Source organism: Phacochoerus africanus, chromosome 14 (genome assembly GCF_016906955.1).
Source record: "Phacochoerus africanus isolate WHEZ1 chromosome 14, ROS_Pafr_v1, whole genome shotgun sequence".
NCBI classification, from domain to species: domain Eukaryota; kingdom Metazoa; phylum Chordata; class Mammalia; order Artiodactyla; family Suidae; genus Phacochoerus; species Phacochoerus africanus.
The window spans coordinates 10,905,164-10,924,268 of NC_062557.1; the positions used below are offsets into that span (position 1 = coordinate 10,905,164).

At 43.2% G+C, this 19,105-nt stretch overlaps 1 protein-coding gene across 3 annotated transcripts in view; it reads right to left on the bottom strand.

Annotated features, from left to right (window-relative positions):
- The window catches only part of MAP2K6 (mitogen-activated protein kinase kinase 6), a 120,549-nt gene that overhangs the window by 15,183 nt on the left and 86,261 nt on the right, over positions 1–19,105 (bottom strand). For all 3 annotated transcript variants that reach the window (XM_047757505.1, XM_047757504.1, XM_047757506.1), the window contains exons 3-10: positions 16,079–16,127; positions 15,368–15,481; positions 12,368–12,487; positions 11,281–11,397; positions 9,765–9,816; positions 7,627–7,754; positions 6,676–6,753; positions 4,732–4,871 (exon numbers count right to left, since the gene is read on the bottom strand). In XM_047757505.1, coding sequence (XP_047613461.1) covers positions 4,732–4,871; positions 6,676–6,753; positions 7,627–7,754; positions 9,765–9,816; positions 11,281–11,397; positions 12,368–12,487; positions 15,368–15,481; positions 16,079–16,127 — 798 coding nt within the window. The remainder of the gene's footprint in view (positions 1–4,731; positions 4,872–6,675; positions 6,754–7,626; positions 7,755–9,764; positions 9,817–11,280; positions 11,398–12,367; positions 12,488–15,367; positions 15,482–16,078; positions 16,128–19,105) is intronic.

A 19,105-nucleotide genomic window follows, 5' to 3' on the forward strand; every position in this document is an offset into this window, starting at 1 on the left:
TAAATTGATATAACTGATATAACCTATGTGCTCCGTCTTTTAAATCAAGAACACTTCAAAACATGGGCTAAGAATAGAAAAATACTCAGGATAAGGTTAGGGGAAAAAGTAAATTTTCCATGTTTAATAGGAAGTGCTTGAAATTCAGCACAAAATAACAACTGTGGAGTTCAAAGCTACACCAATTTCTTTTTGGCTTTGAGTCAGACTTTTGAATTTTCAAGTGGCTTGTCATTTTCAAGCGTGCAATTAGCTAACTGCCCTAATTCCTCTTCCAAATGCCACAACACAACACTCTTGACCGTAGCTGACATGAAGAAACAGCTTCATGCCATCTTGAGAATTGCTAGCTGGAAGTTTGTGCTGACCAGAGGATTTCTGCCTCTGTGAATTCCCCCGCCTGTTTCTAAGAAGGGCATTTAGATGCATCCACAGAATAAAAACACAGTGCGCCTCTCAAAGCCATACATTTGTTATAAGCTAAATAAATATCCAGTGGTTCTTTTTACCATCCTTCCTGAGCAAGTTGGGAACTATATTTGATTGTCCATTTTGATGACACCAAGGTTTCCTCTGAGTCATTTGATATCAATGTCTGGGTGGGCCTCCAACCTCTTCTGACATGCCCCCAGGCTGGTCGACTGGGCTCTGAGCTCTTAAATGGGCCCAAAGGCAACGCAAGAGGGAAGCCAAGCTGTTTTGGCACCTGGCGGTCGGCCTCCAGTGAACTTCCCTCAGCCTCCAAGCCTAGGAACCTATAGAAAGAGGTGATGGTACGAAAATGTAAGCCTGCCAAAATTCCATTCTGGGGAGAAACTCATACGTGAAGCCTTCTTCAGGACTAGAACATAAGGCTTTCCTAGTGGATTTCTTTACTGGGACTCCCAAAGCAAGGCCCTACGTGGTCAACACATCCCCACTCCCACCCCCACCCGCACACCAGGAACTGTCTAAAGCCCCTACGATAAGAAAGCCATGCAGGGAAAAAAGAGGGAGACACTGTCACTCGCTGGTCCTGTGTCACAATAAGTGCGGAAAGGAGTGGTCTGTAAGCGGGCATCGTTGCTGCAGTTTTTTTACAAGTATGTATGGAATAAGTGCCTTAACTTCCTTTTCTGGTCTCTCCTCTCCCCACCCCCTACCCCAACCCAGAGGATATGTCTCTCTGATGTCACTGCAAAAGATAGACACCAGCTGGATCTCTGGGCTCTCTCATGCCATAACTTTGGATAGGACAGTGATGGCGAATAAGTGCTTCTGTTCCGCCCTCCAAACCACAGGGCACTGTCAGCTGGCCAGTAGGGACCAAGGGAGAGTGACTACCCCATCGATGCCCTGGATGAAGGTGAACAGCACATGGCAGCCCTTGGATGTCAGCTGATGCTTAGGTAGAATGCATCCTGTGGAAGGTCCCAGATACTCTGACAGATCACCTAAGCTGTGAGTAATGCAACCCTGTTTCTTCTAGCTCAACATTTAACCCAAAGACAGAGGGGGGAAATAAAAACACAGACACGTCTTTCTCAAAATTCAAGATTAAAAGTTTTCACTTTCCAAATCGTCGTCCCCCTCTTGCCCCCTTTCCACAAAGAGTTGGGGCTTTCAAGAAGTTTTGAAGGATCATAGCCTGACTATGCCATAAAAAAATACAAAAAACACACCGAGGTCACACCCAGAAAGGGCTCTTTCATGAAGAAGTGTCTCCAAAAATGCAGCTTTATACACAGGACAAGGGAGGAGCAGGTATAAAAGGGGGTTACACTCACAGCCTCTGTCCTTCTTTCATTAAGAAGTAGAAGAGGTGTTTTTAGTTAATGATCATTTTTCCATTCTTTCTACCCAGCTCCAGATCTAACTTAAAACTCAGTAATAAAACAAGTGACTAATTAGACTGCTGCTAGGTATAGCTGTGTGTTTATATGCTAATGAATATGAAAAACAAAATTGCTTACATAAAGGTCTGAGCCCTTCATAAAATCATCCCAAGAAATCAGTACTATTTTTTTGAAGCATGAGGCAACTTTTCCAACTTAACTGACTTCAAAAGAATGTTCATACTAAGGAGGTATCAAAGAAAATATATTGGCGATTTACGGTAGGCAAAAAACCACTGACCTGGCATCTGAAATAGGAAGAGCCTGTACTCTTAAAAATAATCCTACTGAGGATAAGTAAGACTGCTCATGAAATTCAGAATTAAAGCTCTCATTCTACTTCCCAAGTCTCATACCAACAAAAATTACTATTTTACACACAATTGATCTTTTTAAGTATCAGGTTTTACAGGAGCTACCACACTCAAAGTTTGAGGAAGAAGTTATTTTTTGACAATTTCAAAGTTAGTGGTTTGAGTTTTGTTTCTATTATTTTTTTTTAAGTAAACCCCAGAAACAAGCTAGACTGGCTGACTTGAGTGCAAATGAAATGATACAGAGTCAATAGCATTAACAGAATTAACCATTCCAAGAAAGCTGAAAAAAATTCTATGGCTCAACATTTTTAAATTAATGAACTAGAGTAAATGGTTCTAAAAATGAGATAAAACAAGAGGGAAATGGAGACCTCAGAAGGGTGGCCATGAAGACGCTCTGGGTTCTGTGGGGGAGGGCAGGCCAGGGTGGTTGCTATATAAAGAGAAATAATACACGGATCTGCATTTCCACAAATGTGTGCATATATTAAAGTTAGAAAACATTTATTTTTTTCAAGACTTTGACTTTAAAAATTTATCTATAAAAACCTTTAACACTGACTCTTTAGGGGAAGTTCTAAGTCAGAAAAACTTGGCAAAAGGAAAATAGAGCAAAATGAACGCTTTTTCAATCAATTAAAGAAAAGCAGTTTTCTGAACAGGGAGCAGTTGATAATGAGTCCACAGATCCTAGATGTAAATCAGGGGTTCTCAACGCAGATGTAGAATGGAGTGTAGATGTAGCATAGGGTCTCTGAGGCCAAGACCTAGGGTGACAGAATACTCAAAAGCTCCCTCATATTTAATAAGTAAGCAGCCAGAGTTGAGAGAACTACTGGAGTTAAGGGGCGATTCACAATAGGCAACCTGGTTTTCTCCAACTTCACACACCAGCCTTGCTCTCATCCAGATTTTCAGAAGTTCCTCGAATCTTGGGAAAGGGGGCCAGGTGGGAGAAAGGTTATAAAGGAGATAGTTCGAGAAGCCTTTCCTGAGATAAGATCCTTCCCCATTATCACCCCTCTTGAGAACGACACAAGATGACTCATTCCTTTTCCTATTTGACCTTTAAACATCTGAGGATAAGGAAAGCAAAGAACAAAAACAAAAACGAAGCTCTTGAAATCAGAAGGCAAAGTCATGAATGCATCTCAGCCTGGAAGGGGTACCGCCACATCCAGCACAGTCACGCAAGCAGAGCCCTTAAGAGGGCGCATCCCAGGAGCCCAGAGGATGCACAACAGACTGTCTCATGGCCCATTGCTCCAGCCCCTCTCTGTCCATTCTTCCAAAACTAGAACAAAAACAAACAATGGTAGGCCAGCCTCATATATCATTAAGGAAAAGTACTGGGGATGACATGGAGCTGAGAGCTGAGAGCGGAGCTGAGAGCTGACAGCACATCTGAGAGGCCTTAGTTTCATGAGCAACAGACAGCTGCTTGGTCTCATCATGTTTCCCAATAAAAGCTGATTCAGAATGTTTCTTGCAAAGAGCATGGAAGCCGAGGAAGGAGGACCCTGAAGAAGCCAGACTCTCAAAACGGCCTTCAGAACGCCAGCCCCTTCCTTAGCAGCAAGTGTCCAGAACTGCTCTGCTTCTCACCACCCCTGATTCCCCGTCGTCCAGTTCTCATCTGTTCTGCAGGTACCCAGATAAACCCTCTTGGCTCCATGTTAGCATCCTCTTTCCAGCATCACGTGCAGTGATGCTTACCAGCAAGTCAGGTGAGACATCATAGTCCCTATGCACACAGAAACCACTAGATTTTCTGGAGAAAACAACCCCCCTCCCAGTTTCAAGTCCACTGGCAAGTTCCATGAAATCAAGGTTTACAGCTTTAGTACAGCCCTCATCTCCCTACTCCAGATTCCCTTCTCAGACCCCCAGTCCTATCCATGAGATGCTTATGGACGAGCATATCCGTAAGTTAGCAAATGTTCTGTAAGAAGCAGCCTACAAAACACTAGAATGACTTTGCAAAACTTCCAGGTACCTAAGGAAGGCTCTGAAAGTAGCCGCTGGCTTGTCCTCCAAGGCAGTTCTTTGTGTCCTACCTACTTCCCACCTCTAATCCTCCAGGGGACCCACCCCCCTTTCTCTCTTGGCTCTGGTCAACATCAGTTGCCTTCAAACTGTCAGAAAAGAGTTTCTCACTTTTGTGACCTAAAGCATGATGTTCCTTTGGCTCGGAACACCCTTTTCTCCTCAACTTTCCTTTCACTTGGACATACCTCACCTGGTCCCAGCTCAGGATTTATCTCCTCCAGAAACTCTACCCTAGTGCCTTTCCTCTGTCAAATACCCATCCCCGGACCTGACATACTACACTCTAATGACTGGGGTCAGACTCACTGCCTTGGCCCTGAGCTCAGTGAGGGCAGAGACTAGGAGAGGCGTCTGTGCTGCTTCAGCGTCGCGGGCACACTCCATCCATGCTTTGGGGGTGAATGTATGTGTCATGGATTAAAACTGATGGAACAAAGTCATGAGAAAACGCCTCCTCTTCCTCAACACCGGCTGGAGACAAGCTCTCTTACCACTGTGAGGTAAAGTCAACAAACTCTTCGGAGAACTTGTCTGCGGGGAGCTGTGGCGATGGCTCCTCCACCACCTGTTTGAGCTGCTGAAAAGGAGTTCCCCACGAGTCGTAGGGAAACCGAAGGATGGCCAACTCGATCTAGAGGGGAAAGGAAAACAGGGGGACAGGAACTTCAGTAGGGCTACTGTTTAAATAGGGAATCCACTAGGGAATCCAGGAGAACCAGAAGGAAACACGATGGTGTTAAGTAAAATTGGAGGGAAAACCCAAGTCCTGGAGTAGGGATTTTCAGATAATATCTTCCTGGAAACAGCCCCTGAAGCCTGCTTAAAACTGGGTCCTCACTAAAACCCAGTGTGGCACTTAATAAAATTGTAAGCCAGCAGTATTAAACTTCAGGATGTAAAGGGACCAGGTTTTCAAATGTTTAGTCTAAAACGTTAACTCTTACTCCAAGACTTTTACAGAACTGTACATCTGCTGCCATCTGCTGGCCCCTTGCTGGAATGAAAAAAAAGCCTAGGCCCAAATGACATCTTTTTTTGGACTTGAGCAAAGGCCACTTTGCTGCTACAAGATCATGTGTTTTCTGGGAAGGGATATGGAATAACTCACTGGATTTAATAACTCACTACCAGGCCTGGGAAGGATCCAGGACCCCAATGGATAATTCCAGATCTCAATGATACACTGAAAAGGTACAATCACCAAAGATACAAATCAGGCACTAACTCTATACCTGTAGGGCTGTGCCTGCGGAAATTATCCTACTTGCTACTATGTGTTTGGCTCTGTGTGCACTCAACAACCAAGAATTCTATTATAATCACATTCTGGGAAGCTGAACCTATGTCCTGGATAACAAAACTCTGTATCAGAGTCCACACACATTAGCGCTCTTAAAGTAGCTTAAGCTTCTGCATACCTTGATTAGAATAATTTATTTTGAAACTATAAAGAAAACTATCTGGCACACATATACATTTTACATCTATAGTTTAACAAGTATATTTATTTACTTATATAGTAATTTTACCTAATTATTGCTCATTTTATTGTTGAAGCCATAATACAGGAAGGTAAATGAACTCACACCTCAGTAAATACCAGAAATACTTAAGAGGCAAGCCACTTCAGCAGCAAACTTACTATACGAAATACTTTTTGAAAAAAAAATTCTGCCATGTTTGCTGAGCGGCAGTTGTTTCCAATTAAAAGAAAGTGAACAAATGGGGGGAAAGGTGCATAACATAAGCTACCAACTTTTAACCCTCTCTTGTTTTTCTGGTGCAGTGCTCATCACTGCCTGAAACTCTGTTTTTATTTTATTTTTGTTTTCTCATTAAAAATGCTTTTCTTGGGAGTTCCCATTGAGATTCAGTGGGTTATGAACCCAACTAGTATCCATGAGGATTCGGGTTTGATCCCTGTCCTCATTCAGTGGGCTAAGGATCCAGCGTTGCCATGAGCTGTGGTGTAGGTCGCAGACGCGGTTTGGATCTGGCGTTGCTGTGTGGTGTAGGCCGACAGCTGCAGCTCCAATTCACCCCCTAGCCTGGGAACTTCCATATGCTGCAGGTGCAGCCCTAGAAAAAAAGCAAAGGAAAAAAAAATGCTTTTCTTTAAAAAGGAAAAAAAAGAAACCTGGAGCAGGAGTCAGAACCTCTCATTTTACAGATGAGGACAGTAAGAAAGTCCCAGGCAACTCCATCAGCTACTGAAGGACTTACAACTACTTAGAAGTGGAATAAAGAGAAGTGGGTTTTGCCCAAACCCGGTTCAGTACTCCTACTACAACACGCTGCAGACAACTGTCACTCCAGACCTCCTGCTGTCTCAGACCTGCATTTAGGGCATTTGCCTCTTGGTCTCTAAGTCCACCCCACTCCATTCCAGCCTCACGCCCAGAACCCCGCGATCCGTGATGGTTATCATACGCTACCATGGTGATGCCCAGACTCCAAATGTCGGACTTCACACTGTATCCCTTCTGGTTGAGCTCTGGGTTTATTCTCTCGGGCTGGAAAGGAGACAAAAAAGGACAACTGAGAGGACGTTCCTGGCTCAATAAAGTCTCATGGGGGTGGGGGTGGCACCAGCTGCCAGATGAATTGTAAACTAACATGCCTCTCAGGCCACAAAGACTGCCTACCATAAACATCAACATCTCCATGGGGTTCTCCTCAGTCTACATACATCTTTTCTGGGGGATAATAATGCCTCATAGTTCCCTCACAATTCAAAAGCAATTTCAGTTTTGCCTTACGAAGAACTGTGACACATGGTGTAAAGCTACTTTGCCAGCCTGGCCATTTCCTTATTTAAACCACCAACAGTCCAGAACTCAGCAAATAGAGTCATCGAGAGTCACTGGGCTACTGTCTGATGTGAACAGACCTCAACAACTTTTAGCTGAACGTGGACAGAAAGCTTTTGAATTCCAAGCAGGACATCATTTCAAAATAGAATATTTACAGTAAAAGTCCTTACTTAAGGTCAGAAAGGAGTCCCAAGTTCTCTGCTTAGAGCAATGGATCTTCATGGCGAGGGGGTTCCCTCAGGACCAAACTGACTTGTTTGGGGGCATTGAAATTCTTTTTCCTTTTCTGAACAAACAAGGTAGCACACCCCTGCCATGCAGTGTGGAAAACTGTGTGGGCTCTACCTGCTTTTCAAAATAGACCACTTTACTTGGTATTTTAAAAATAAGATATACGAAGCCAGGGACTAAGGATTTCGGACAGGAAATACTTAAAGACTAAAGAAGATGCAGGATCTTGCTTGCATCCAAGGCACATTTCAATTTTCTCTCCATGACCATCCGTTTCCTATTTCCCGGCGTGGCTGGTCAGCAGTTGCATTCTCAGATGCCACCCCCAGCTGCTGTACTTACCGCCATGTACGGTTTGCATCCTGCATCAATAGTTTTGGCGACGGAGTCGACAAGGTAGCCACTGATTCCGAAATCGCACATCTTCACTTGGCCCAGAGTGTTGATCAGGACGTTGGAAGGCTTGACGTCTGAAAGTGGGAACCATCAGGAGCTCATCGTTGCAGTGGCACCTCTGTACCACCAGGGGGCCTGAACGCTCCACTTCTCCTTCCCCTTCCTTTCCCCACAAGGGACAGTAACTGCCATCCCGGTTACGTACCTCTTACTGCTCTCCCCATACTTGTAGTAAGAACTAAAAAATTTATTACTGAACCAAACGCCCAGTTCCATGGGCAGATGGTCTCTATTATGTTAGATGAATACGTGCTAGAGATTTGCTGGACAGCATTGTCCCCATAATGAACAATACTGTATTGTACTGTTCAAAATGTGGTTGAGGGTAGCGCGCACATTAAGTGTTCTTATAACAATAAAATAATGTTTTAAGAGCCCAGGTCATAAGGATCTATTGCACACTGAGCGGAATGAAAAGGCAGTCTGTGACATAACAATAGGCCAGATTCAGTCAAAAGAGCAGTGTTGATGGACAAGGTTTAATTCACCATAAACCCAGGTATTCCAGACCATGAGGCAGACCGCAGGTTATACATGTGGATAAAGAGGTGGTACTCTACAGTTCTTAAATGAGTCCTTCAGTCTGGAAAGCTTTAACACACACACACACACACACACACACACCCAGTAGATAAACCATTGTTATCTCTGGATAATAGAATTAGAAATTAGAAATGTTTTCCCTTTTGACACTTTTCACAAAGTAATCAAAAGAAAAAAGGTATTCTAAATACCTTAAAAATTATCCTTTATCATTTTCCCCTTAAACCGAATGGCAGACATACACATTTTATTTAATTATGTTTTGTACATTCTCTACTAGGAGTGAAATATTTTATACTTTTGAAATAAGCCCTTAAAAATCAGTTTCACATTTGTGAGTAATCCACATTCTTCTTCCTCTCTGGATTCCTTCCCACTTCCTTCTATTCCTTTTCCTCCTTCATATTCTTTGCATTTTTAATAATAACAATTAATAATAGCAATGACAACCATAACAGGCATACTGTTTGAGGTGCCTTACATCCTTCTCAGGCTCGGAGACTGTAAGAATGATCAAATCACAATACCGTATTAGCTATCAATACTTTCCATACATTTTCCAGAGGCTGGATTGAACATACCTCTTCCGAGAAGTTTTCCTTGACTGACAGTCACCCAGTGCTAATTATTTCCTTGTTTTGTATTATACGTATACCACGTCCAGATTTGGTACTTTCATATTTCTAATGTGGTTTTATTCTCCCTGTGTTTTTTGTATGTTTGTCTTATTTCCCTATCAAGAATCCCTAACATAGAATTTTCATAAGAATATATTTTCTTCTCAGATACCAATCAGGGCATCTACTGCAGTGCTGCATAAATACAGTGCTGTATAAACACAGTGTTGTATGAATGCTGGAAAATGATTCTAAGAGATTCATGGATGGATGAAGGCATGGAAGAAAGATGGAAGAATGGATACGTGACTGGAAGGATGGATGAATGGATAAAGAGTTGTCAGGTCAGTTGGAAGGGAGAAAGGGAAAGAAGGAAAGGAAGAAGAGGCAAATCTACCAATTTTTTTCCCCTTATCCTGACTCCTGCTGTCTGAAAGGGCTCTGCTTTATACCAGAACTTTCCACACTTTAGTGTGCAAAAGAATTACGTGAGGATCTTGTTAAAATGCAGATTCTGATTCACTTGGTCTTGGGGCCTGTGATTCTGCTTTTCGAACATGTTCTCCATATCAGATGAATTTTTATCCTGTTCTCTAAAGTTCTCAGTGGGTAACACCACAGCTCTACTGGGTAACAGGTATGTCTATTCAAGTCAGGTCTAATATAAGCCCGCATCTTCTGATGTCTTCCGACAAGATAAAGATCAGCTGCTTCTGTGATGTGCTATCTAGTCCTCAGGGAAAAACCCTCTGTTCTCCTGCCTGACTCAATTCTATCCATTGCGTGGTGGTGGTGGGGGGGGGGATTAAAAAATAAAACTGGAGTAAAAGAAGTAAACTTTATAAAAGGAAGATCCAAGCTTACCTCGATGAATGACAGAGAGCTTACTGTGTAAATGTTCTAACGCTTTTACAATCTGCAAGAGAAACAAAAGGTGGATTTACTTCCCCCCATCACTAGAAAGAAATCGAATGTTAAGCATATCCAAGTTTGTTCTCCCCGGCTTGAGGTCACAAGGTGAAGTTGTATTTTCACAAGAATGGTGTTCCTATCCTGGAAAATACACAGGAAGTTATACAAACTGGATTCCACCCACCAGAGAACATCACATAGGAGAGGGGACATCTCACTCCCACGTTTTGTTTCTCACTCGGCCTCCATCACTTTTTTTTTTCTTTTTTTTTTTTTTTTTTTTTTTTTTGGTTGTGCCCATGGCATGGGGAAGTTTCTGGGCCAGGGATTGAATCTACTTCACAGCAGTGACCTGAGCCACAGCAGTGAAATGCCAGACCTCAGAGTCCCCGTCGTGGCTCAGCAGAAATGAATCTGACTAGCATCCATGGGGAGGATGCAGGTTCGATCCCTGGCCTTACTCAATGGGTTAAGGATCTGGTGTTGCTGTGAGCTGCGGTGTAGGTTGCAGACGTGGCTCAGATCTGGTGTTGCTGTGGCTGTGGCATAGTGGCTACTGCTCCAATTTGACCCGTAGCCTGGGAACCTCCTTATGCCACAGGTGCGGCCCCGAGAGAAAGAAAGGCCAGACTTCAACCCACTGCACCACCAGGGAAATCCTAGCCTCCAGCATTTTTTATCTCCATCCTCCTCGGCCTCAGAAGCCATGAAAGGGGAAGCCTTTCATTTCATTTTCTTCTGCTTTCTTCTATGCTTATTAATCCTAAGAAAACATTTAAAAATCTACATATAAAAAAATCGAAATTGGAGTTCCCATTGTGGTTCAGTGGGTTAAGAACCTGGCAGTGTGGATTCCAACCGTGGTCTCACTCAGTGGGTTAAGGATCCTCTGTTGCCACAAGCTGTGTAAGTCACAGATTGAGCTTGAATCTGGCATTGATGTAGCTGTTGTGTAGGCCAGCAGCTGTAGCTCCGATTTGACCTCTAGCCCTGGGAACTTCCATATATCACAGGTGTGGCACTGAAAAAAAAGGGGGGAAAAATCTAAACAAACTAATACCAGGAGTTCCCTGATAGCTCAGGAGTTTAGGGATTCAGTGTTCCCACTGCTGTGGCGCAGGTGGCAGCTATGGAACAGGTTCAATTCCTGGCCCAGGAACTTCCACATGCCACAGGTGAAGTAAAAAAAAAAAAAAAAAAAAGACTGGCAAACTAATACCAGAGCATAAATACCAGGAATGTGGTCACAGCAGATGAATGTACTGCTAAGAGGCTCTTTAACTGAGCATTTACCAAACCAAGTCAGTAGTAGAATCTTCTACAGAATGTCCTGAAGGGAAAGCCTTCATGGATCCATCCACAGATGGAGCTGGGGTCCAGGTAGTAGTTCCTCATTTTGGGGGTACGAGGACACAAAAGGCCCAGACTGCTCACATTCTCCTCGTAGGAGGGGTCATGATGTACTCACGGAAACTGCTATTTTTCCTAAGATGTCCTCTGGAATCGTCTGGCCTTTATCAATCACTTGTTTGTAGAATTTATCTAGGGACGTATCCATGAGCTCCATGCAGATCCAGACATCACCCTAGAGGCCGATCCGCCCAGAGGTGGTCGGGAAGGACGGAAGAGGAAAAAGGAAGAGACAGTTAGCATCTACTAGGAAGAATGGGCCCCTTCTTGGTTGAGTCTGTGAAGGAAAAGTACAGTTCCCTTCAAGGTCTCAAAGGAATTTATAAACAGGCAAGATTACCTCCAAAGAGCAAACTAGCAGGCAGCCTGGCGGAACTTGCATATGCTCATCCAGTCCTTAATGAAAATACGAATAGCCCGAAGCAATAGAATCCCGGAAATGCAAGCCTTTACTGTAGTGACTGCCCTCTAGGAGTTAAGTCCAAGTACCTACTACATGTCTGACTTCCCACCCTCACCACTGGCTACAGTTCATAAAAGGCAGGTGTGTTAAGAGTGAGGTGAAGCATCACAATCCATGTCATGATAAAGTGAAAAGCACAGGTAGAGCAAAGAGGTAAACTTTGAAAAATTTACGGTTTCCAAAGGAGACAGTTTGGGGGATGGGGGGCTGCGCTGGGGGTGTGGGATGGAAACACTGTAAAACTGGATTGTGATGATCATTGTACAACTATAAATGTAATAAATTCATTGAGGAATAAAAAAAATGTTTAAAAGGTAAACGTAAGCCCGTACACTACACAGAGCTACCTGAAGCTTACCAAGTGGCCGAAAGACCCAAGTAATTCAGATTTCAAGGAATCTATCCAAATCAGTCTATAGACAATTGATAGAGACAGTTTTGCCAAAATAGACAAACCAACACAGAAAGGAGAAAGGGCGCCTCAGCATTTTAACAGGGCTAGACCCATTTGAAAATACTGTGGTTTCAAGCTAAACTTGCACCAGCATTTCCCAAGCATGAAGCTCTCTTTAGCAAACATGTCAAACAAGAAAACATACACTGTGACAGCGTACAAGCACTTATGCAAGCAGAGAAACTTCTTAAGTTATTGTTCTTTTTGGACTTTGAAAGGATCACCTACCTCACGGAAGAGTGCGCCGTAAAAGGTGACCGTAAAAGGACAGTCCACGGTCCTCATGGAAATATCCAGATCCATCAGTAGCCTTTTCTGCTCCTGGCTGTTTACTGTGGCCCGGATCCGCTAAACAGGAATGCATGGAAAAGGTATGGTTACTGCTCAGAGGATGAGTCCATAAATAAGGCAAGGGCCTTGAAGAGTCCCATCCTGAAAACAGTACCAAAATTCACAGCACAACTTCTAGCAACAACTGTTCAAATATCTACTACTGTAAGTGATTTGCTACTTGTAACAAATGAAAAGTAAGCAAGACTGTTACTCATTTGATTTCCCAAATAATCCCCGTTAAGAAGCAAATGAGGAGTTCCCGCTGTGGCTCAGCGGGTTAAGAACCCTTTTAGTGTCGGTGAAGATGTGGGTTTGATCCCTGGTTTCCTTCAGTGGGCTAAGTATATGGCATTGCTGCAAGCTGCAGTGTAGGTCACAGATGCATCTCATATCCGGTGTTGCTGTGGCTGTGGCACAGGCTGGCAGCTGCAGCTCCAATTCGACCCCTAGCCTGGGAACTTCCACATGCCGCAAGCGCGGCTGTAAAAAAGTTTTTTAATGTTTAGGAAAGCAAATTGATCATATATTTTGGAGAGTGTGCAAATATTTGGAAAGATTTCCAAACAGGTCTGATTTATTAGGTGGGTTTAGTGCAAGGAGGCCAGAGTATTAATTGATTTGTGACTGATGTGGAGTCCTACCAAAAAAAAAAAAAAAAAAAGCAAAAGCTCCTTTTTGTGAATAAGTAAGAATACTGAGACTAAATAGCAGCTGCAAGAAAACTGATACAGGAAAGGAAAGGAGGAATCAAATTGAAATGGAGAAACTGTTCCTTCCTCCCCCACTGCTTCTGAGAGAAGAGAAACGTGTCACACCAGTAAAGGTAGCCGCCTTACAGACACATGATTATGTCATTATATGACAGGATGATGTAACATTAGGTTTTCACGTCTTCTGCCTATGTGACAAAGAGTCTGCACAAGAGCAAACCGGAAAATCTACAAGGTTAGGGAAAGATACCTCCATTCTTCAAAAACAAAGGAATCCAAGTCATCTGACCATCCGCATGCCTAACAAGGGCCTGACAGTATCAATTCATCTGGTGACACTCATTCCAATAGCTACTCAAGAAACACGCAATGATTCTAAATTTCTTTTTATAGATCAAAAACCATGCACGTTTGCTCAAGATGATTTGATCCTCCTTGTTTTCCGCAAATGGAGACAATTTTCTCCCTCAATCCAATTCTGGTTTCCTGATTTTTAGGGACAATTTTTTAAAAGCAACAGAATAAAGATTTTTTAAAAGGCTTGTGAGGTACAAAAACCCAACGCAATATGGAGCTTTTGTTTGGATTCTTATTTGAAAAAACAACTGGAGAAAACAGCAACTTTGAGATGACCCAGGTTTTGGGGTGGGTTGTCTTTTGGGTTTTCTTTTGGGGGGGGTTGCTTTTTAGGGCTGTTCCCGCAGCATGTGGAAGTTCCCAGGCTAGGGGTCAAATCGGAGCTATAGCTGCTGGCTTATACCACAGCCACAGCAACTCAGAATCCGAGCCACATCTGTGACCTACATCACAGCTCCCGAACCCGTGTCCTCATGGATACTAGTCTGATTCATTTCCACTGCACCACAATGGGAACTCCTGATCCAGATAATTTTAATCTGAACCTGCTATTAGATGACATTAAGGAAGTACTGTTAATTTTTTTATTTACTTTTTTTTTTGGTGTATAGTTGACTTAACAATGTTGTATTAGTTTCAGGTGTACAGCAAAGTGGTCAGTCATATATATAAATATATCCACTCTTTTTTCCCATATAGGTCATTACAAACTATTGAGTAGATAGATTTTCCTGTGCTATACAGTAGGTTCTTGTTAATCATCTGTTTTATACAGTGATGTGTATATATTATTCCCACCTCCTGTGTCTATCTGGAGAAAACTATAATTAGAAAAGATACACGCACCCCAATGTTAATTCTTTTTTTAAACTTAATTTAATTTTTATTTTATACTGGCATCTGGCTGATTTGCAATGTGTTAGTTTCAGGTGAACAGCAAGTATTGTTAACTCTTGATAACATGGTGGTTGCATAAGAAATTCAAAGGAGATGGTCAGTTTATCAGTTCAAAGGAAAAAAAAAAAAAAAACTGTAGATGTGTTCCCACAGGGAGATTCTTGTCTCCTCACAGAGGAATTCAGAAATGAGGCAGAAACTGAGAAAGTAAAGTGAGGATTTATTTAGGTGAGGAAATAGGTCTCTAGAGGGGAGGCAGGAGGAGGGGGAGGCAGCTGCCCTGAGCTTCTTTCGCAAGCAGGTTATGAAGGGCATACAAATGAATGGAAGAATATTCATTGGGAAGGAAGGGCTTGGGCAGAGGGTCATATTCCCTGATTTTCATTCCAGCTCCATCTTCCCAAAAAGAGAAGGGATTTTCGTCCTTGTCTAGCTTTGATCGGAAGTGTCATGGTGTTGGTGTATGATGGACAACGCTTACCGGCAAGGCTATTTTTATCATAACGAGGATATAATAAGCAACAGGTTCCATTTGGAGGCTGGAGATTCTCGCCTTTTCCCACTTTCCTTGTCTGCCTACAGGGCACCTGTCACCCCCCAGTGTGTGGTCTCCGGTCAGTTTGGAGGTTCCTTCTTTTCCTTGTCTGCCACGGACCCCTACTATTTATAAGACGCATGGTTTCCTGCTACCTGGCCTGTGGCCTCCCTTTTCTCTGCTTATACCTAACTACCTGCCTGCTGTAATGGATGCAACTCATACCAAGGAAGCCTTTTTCATATATTTGGAGGAAAACATTCTTCCCTACAGATAAGCTTTTCTGTTCCATCCCATCGAAGATGGTTGGGCTGCTTCAGAAAGAGCAGATTTGCCATTGAGGTGGACACACGTACACACCACGGACAGAAAACGTTTGGGGAACGTGAACTCTACCTTCACCGCCATGATCTGCCCGCTGGGCACGTGTCGCATCTTCTCCACCACCCCGTACGCACCTCGTCCCAGCTCCACTATGGGCTCCAGGTCATCCGCCTTCACCTCAAAGTTCTGCAAGAGAGAAAAGCAAAAATGCAATATGAAAAAGAGAAATCAACTGGACCTAGACTACCTTGTCCTCTCTCTGAGTTCTCCCCACATGCTAAGGGTTATTTCTTAATAACCCATTCTTCTGGTTCAGAAGCTTTTCCAAGCAGCCACTGAATGCAAGAAGTGCCAGGAGATGTTTAGATTCCCACGGCATGCCACCTGCTCGTCACAGGCAATGCAGAGATCCAACTCCAACACGGCGTCCAAATGCTCAGGTTAAGGTATCTGCACACTGTGGTTCTTTGTCCTGTCCCATTAATTACAGGTGGAATCCACGTGCTGACTGATGGCTACTAGATCTGTGCCTGGATTTTGCACCGCAAAAGAGAACCATCTCTCCCCCTGCCAAGTATCCTCCCTCAGGACCCCGACAGCCAGATTTTCAGTGGACATTCAGAACTGCAAGAGCTCCACAGACCATTTCTGTTTCAGCTCACAATTTTGGGACACAACCCCTGACGGCATGTTACAGAAAATGCATTTTTCACTGGCCAGTGGGAAAGCATACCTATAAAATGGTCAAGATCTTAACTGAAAATCAGACATGGTTTTTCTCACCTGATTTCCAATAGAAATGCAAGCTTTGGAGTCTAAGTCTCGAGGTGGCCTAAGAGAGAAGGGGTGGGAGGGGAAACAGGAAATATTTAGTCAAATATGACCATCCCAAACGATATGCAGCTGGAGAGTTTTTGCCTTTGGAATAAGGTGGAAAGCTCATGAGTAAAATAAAGCAGCATAAAGGTGTTGATAGTGTAGGGTTTGGAATAGAATGCATTTGCGTATAGATCACTTAATCTCTTTGAACGTCCATTTACTCTTTAACACAAGAATATGAATACACTGCCTCATGAAGGGCTGGGCATTAAATAAGATGTTCCAAGTAAAATGCTTAGCAGAATGCCTGGCACGCAGTAAATACTCAGTAAATAGGAGGCACGTGTAAATATAGTTGTGTGGATAATTATACAATCTAGTAAGCCTCTGTGTAAGCAATTACATTCTAATAAAAAAGTAAAAGTACTAGATATTCTTTCAACTAAGAGCACCCAGGTGCCCGGTTATCCCACCATTACCAAATTTTTTTCACAGTTGCTTTAGGAAGAAAAGAAACAATAGTACAGTTCTGTTAATTCACAAAATTCATAGATCACAGGAATTCCAAATCTATTTAGTCTTGCCTTTAAGGTGGAAAAAAAAGGTCAGTCAAGTGAAGTGACTTGCCCAAGGTGCCAGTTAACCCAGGTCTCCTGATTTTCAGGACAGAATACTATCTGTTCTACCAAGCTGGCACACCCAGTTGTGATATTTCTTCTACACATTGTGTACATACTTTCCAAGGGTCATCTCAACAGCCAGAGGTTTGCTGCTTGTGTGTCTCCGTAAGAGCACTCGTCCCCTCGCATCCCCTCACGTGTATGTTTTGCTCTATTTCATTGCCACCTCGCTTAATAATAATTCGCTTAAGAGAAAGATGTTTGGCTTTGGCTGTGCACCTAACTAGGAGCCTAGAGAAGCACTGTCTTCAAATAAATACACAAGGACCTCACGACAAAAGTAGTAAATGAGGCGCTCCCGTTGTGGTGCAGTGGAAATGACTCTGACTAGGAACCACGAGGTTGCGGGTTCGATCCCTGGCCTAACTCAGTAGGTTAAGGATCCGGCGTTGCCCTGAGCTGTGGTGTAGGTCGCAGACACAGCTCGGATCCTGCATTGCTGTGGCTGTGGTGCAGGCCAGCGGCTACAGCTCCGATTCGACCCCTAACCTGGGAACCTCCATGTGCCGCAAAAAAAAAGTAGTAAACTCCAAGAAACAGAGCAGACATAACACACAAAATGTACATAGCACACATAACAAACTGGTCATATGATCAAACAAATAAAGCAACTGGAGGCTAAAGACAAAAGAATCTGGGTGCTGCCTGAACAAAGAGTAACCAAAAAAGGTGGAAATGCAGGTCTTCCTGAGGGGGGCATTCTGGGCCAGAATTAGCTCTAGAAAAATACAATGGAAGATGAAGAGAAAGGAGAAAAGAATCCTTGGCCCAAGGACAATTTTCCCCAATCCTAGTGTATTATAATTCCACCCTGCCTGCTAAAAGGACCTGACTAAACAGAAAGATAAGGAAAATGTAGGAATATAAACACAGATACTCACATGTATCTCAGGTTCTAATGGCAAGTCTTCCTAACCTCAAAACTCCTTTGAGGAGTTCCTGTCGTGGCGCAGTGGTTAACGAATCCGACTGGGAACCATGAGGTTGCGGGTTCGGTCCCTGCCCTTGCTCAGTGGGTTAAGGATCTGGCGTTGCCGTGAGCTGTGGTGTAGGTTGCAGACACGGCTCGGATCCTGCGTTGCTGTGTCTCTGGCGTAGGCTGGCAGCTACAGCTCCGATTAGACCCCTAGCCTGGGAACGTCCATATGCCGTGGGAGCGGCCCAAGAAATGGCAAAAAGACCAAAAAAAAAAAAAAAAAACCTCCTTTGAAATGGATAGAAAACCTAAAATAAAGTTTTTCTGTACTAACTTAAAACCAGGACTAAGAGGGAGAGAAAGAGAACACACACACACACACACACACACACACACACACACACACAACCCGGCAGTGAGGGAGAGATGTTTTTTGCTTCAGAAACACTTTCTAGAGGAATCAAATTTCTGAAAATCTAATTTCTCACCCTTAAAATCTCCAAAGCTTGTTTTTTTTTAAGTTGTCACAATTTGTACTAATTGCTGTGGAAATTTGAAATAAAGACAAATGTTACATGAAACACGTGACTAAAATAAACAGTAAAAAAATCCTCTGCAATTGTTCAGACCCTTCCTTTTAAAAAGGATGAAGTGGAGTTCCCACTGTAGCACAGCAGGACCAGCCATGTCTCTGCAACGCCAGGACACAGGTTCAATCCCCGGACCAGCACAGTGGGTTAAGGGTCTGCCTTTGCCACAGCTGTGGCTTGGATCTGATCCCTGGCCAGGGAACTCCATATGACGTGGGGCAGCAAAAAAAGAAAAATAAATAAATAAATTTTAGAAAAGGATGAAGCAACAGAAAATGTCACCAGTTATATGGGGCTACCTTCGTGTTCCTGCCACCCAATGAGTGTTGGGTAAGACCTCTTCCAGGTCTCATATTCTAATATTCAGACCACAGCTCTGCACATTACAGCCTATGACCACCCAGCTACGAGTGAATTTCACATGTTTAAAGCATTGTTAGAAAAGAAAAGAAACGGCAAAGAATCTTCGACAGAGGCCCTTGTGGGTAGCCCATAATATTTAATATCTAGTCTTTTGTACACAAAGTTTGTTGACTCCAGTTTTACACTAACCTTGCATTATTATTCTACGTAAGAGGAGGCTTTCATGCCATTTTCTAGAGTGAGGAAAAGGAGACCCAGAAAAACTCCGGGATATGCAGAAACCACACAGTCCCCTACAGAGTTGAAAATAAAACACACATCACCTGGTCTCACTAAGGAAAATGGGACATAGGTTGAAAACTGGGCTAAGGGCTTGACCTGCAACTCACATAATCTAAACACACACACACACACACACACACACACACACACTCACCTATAA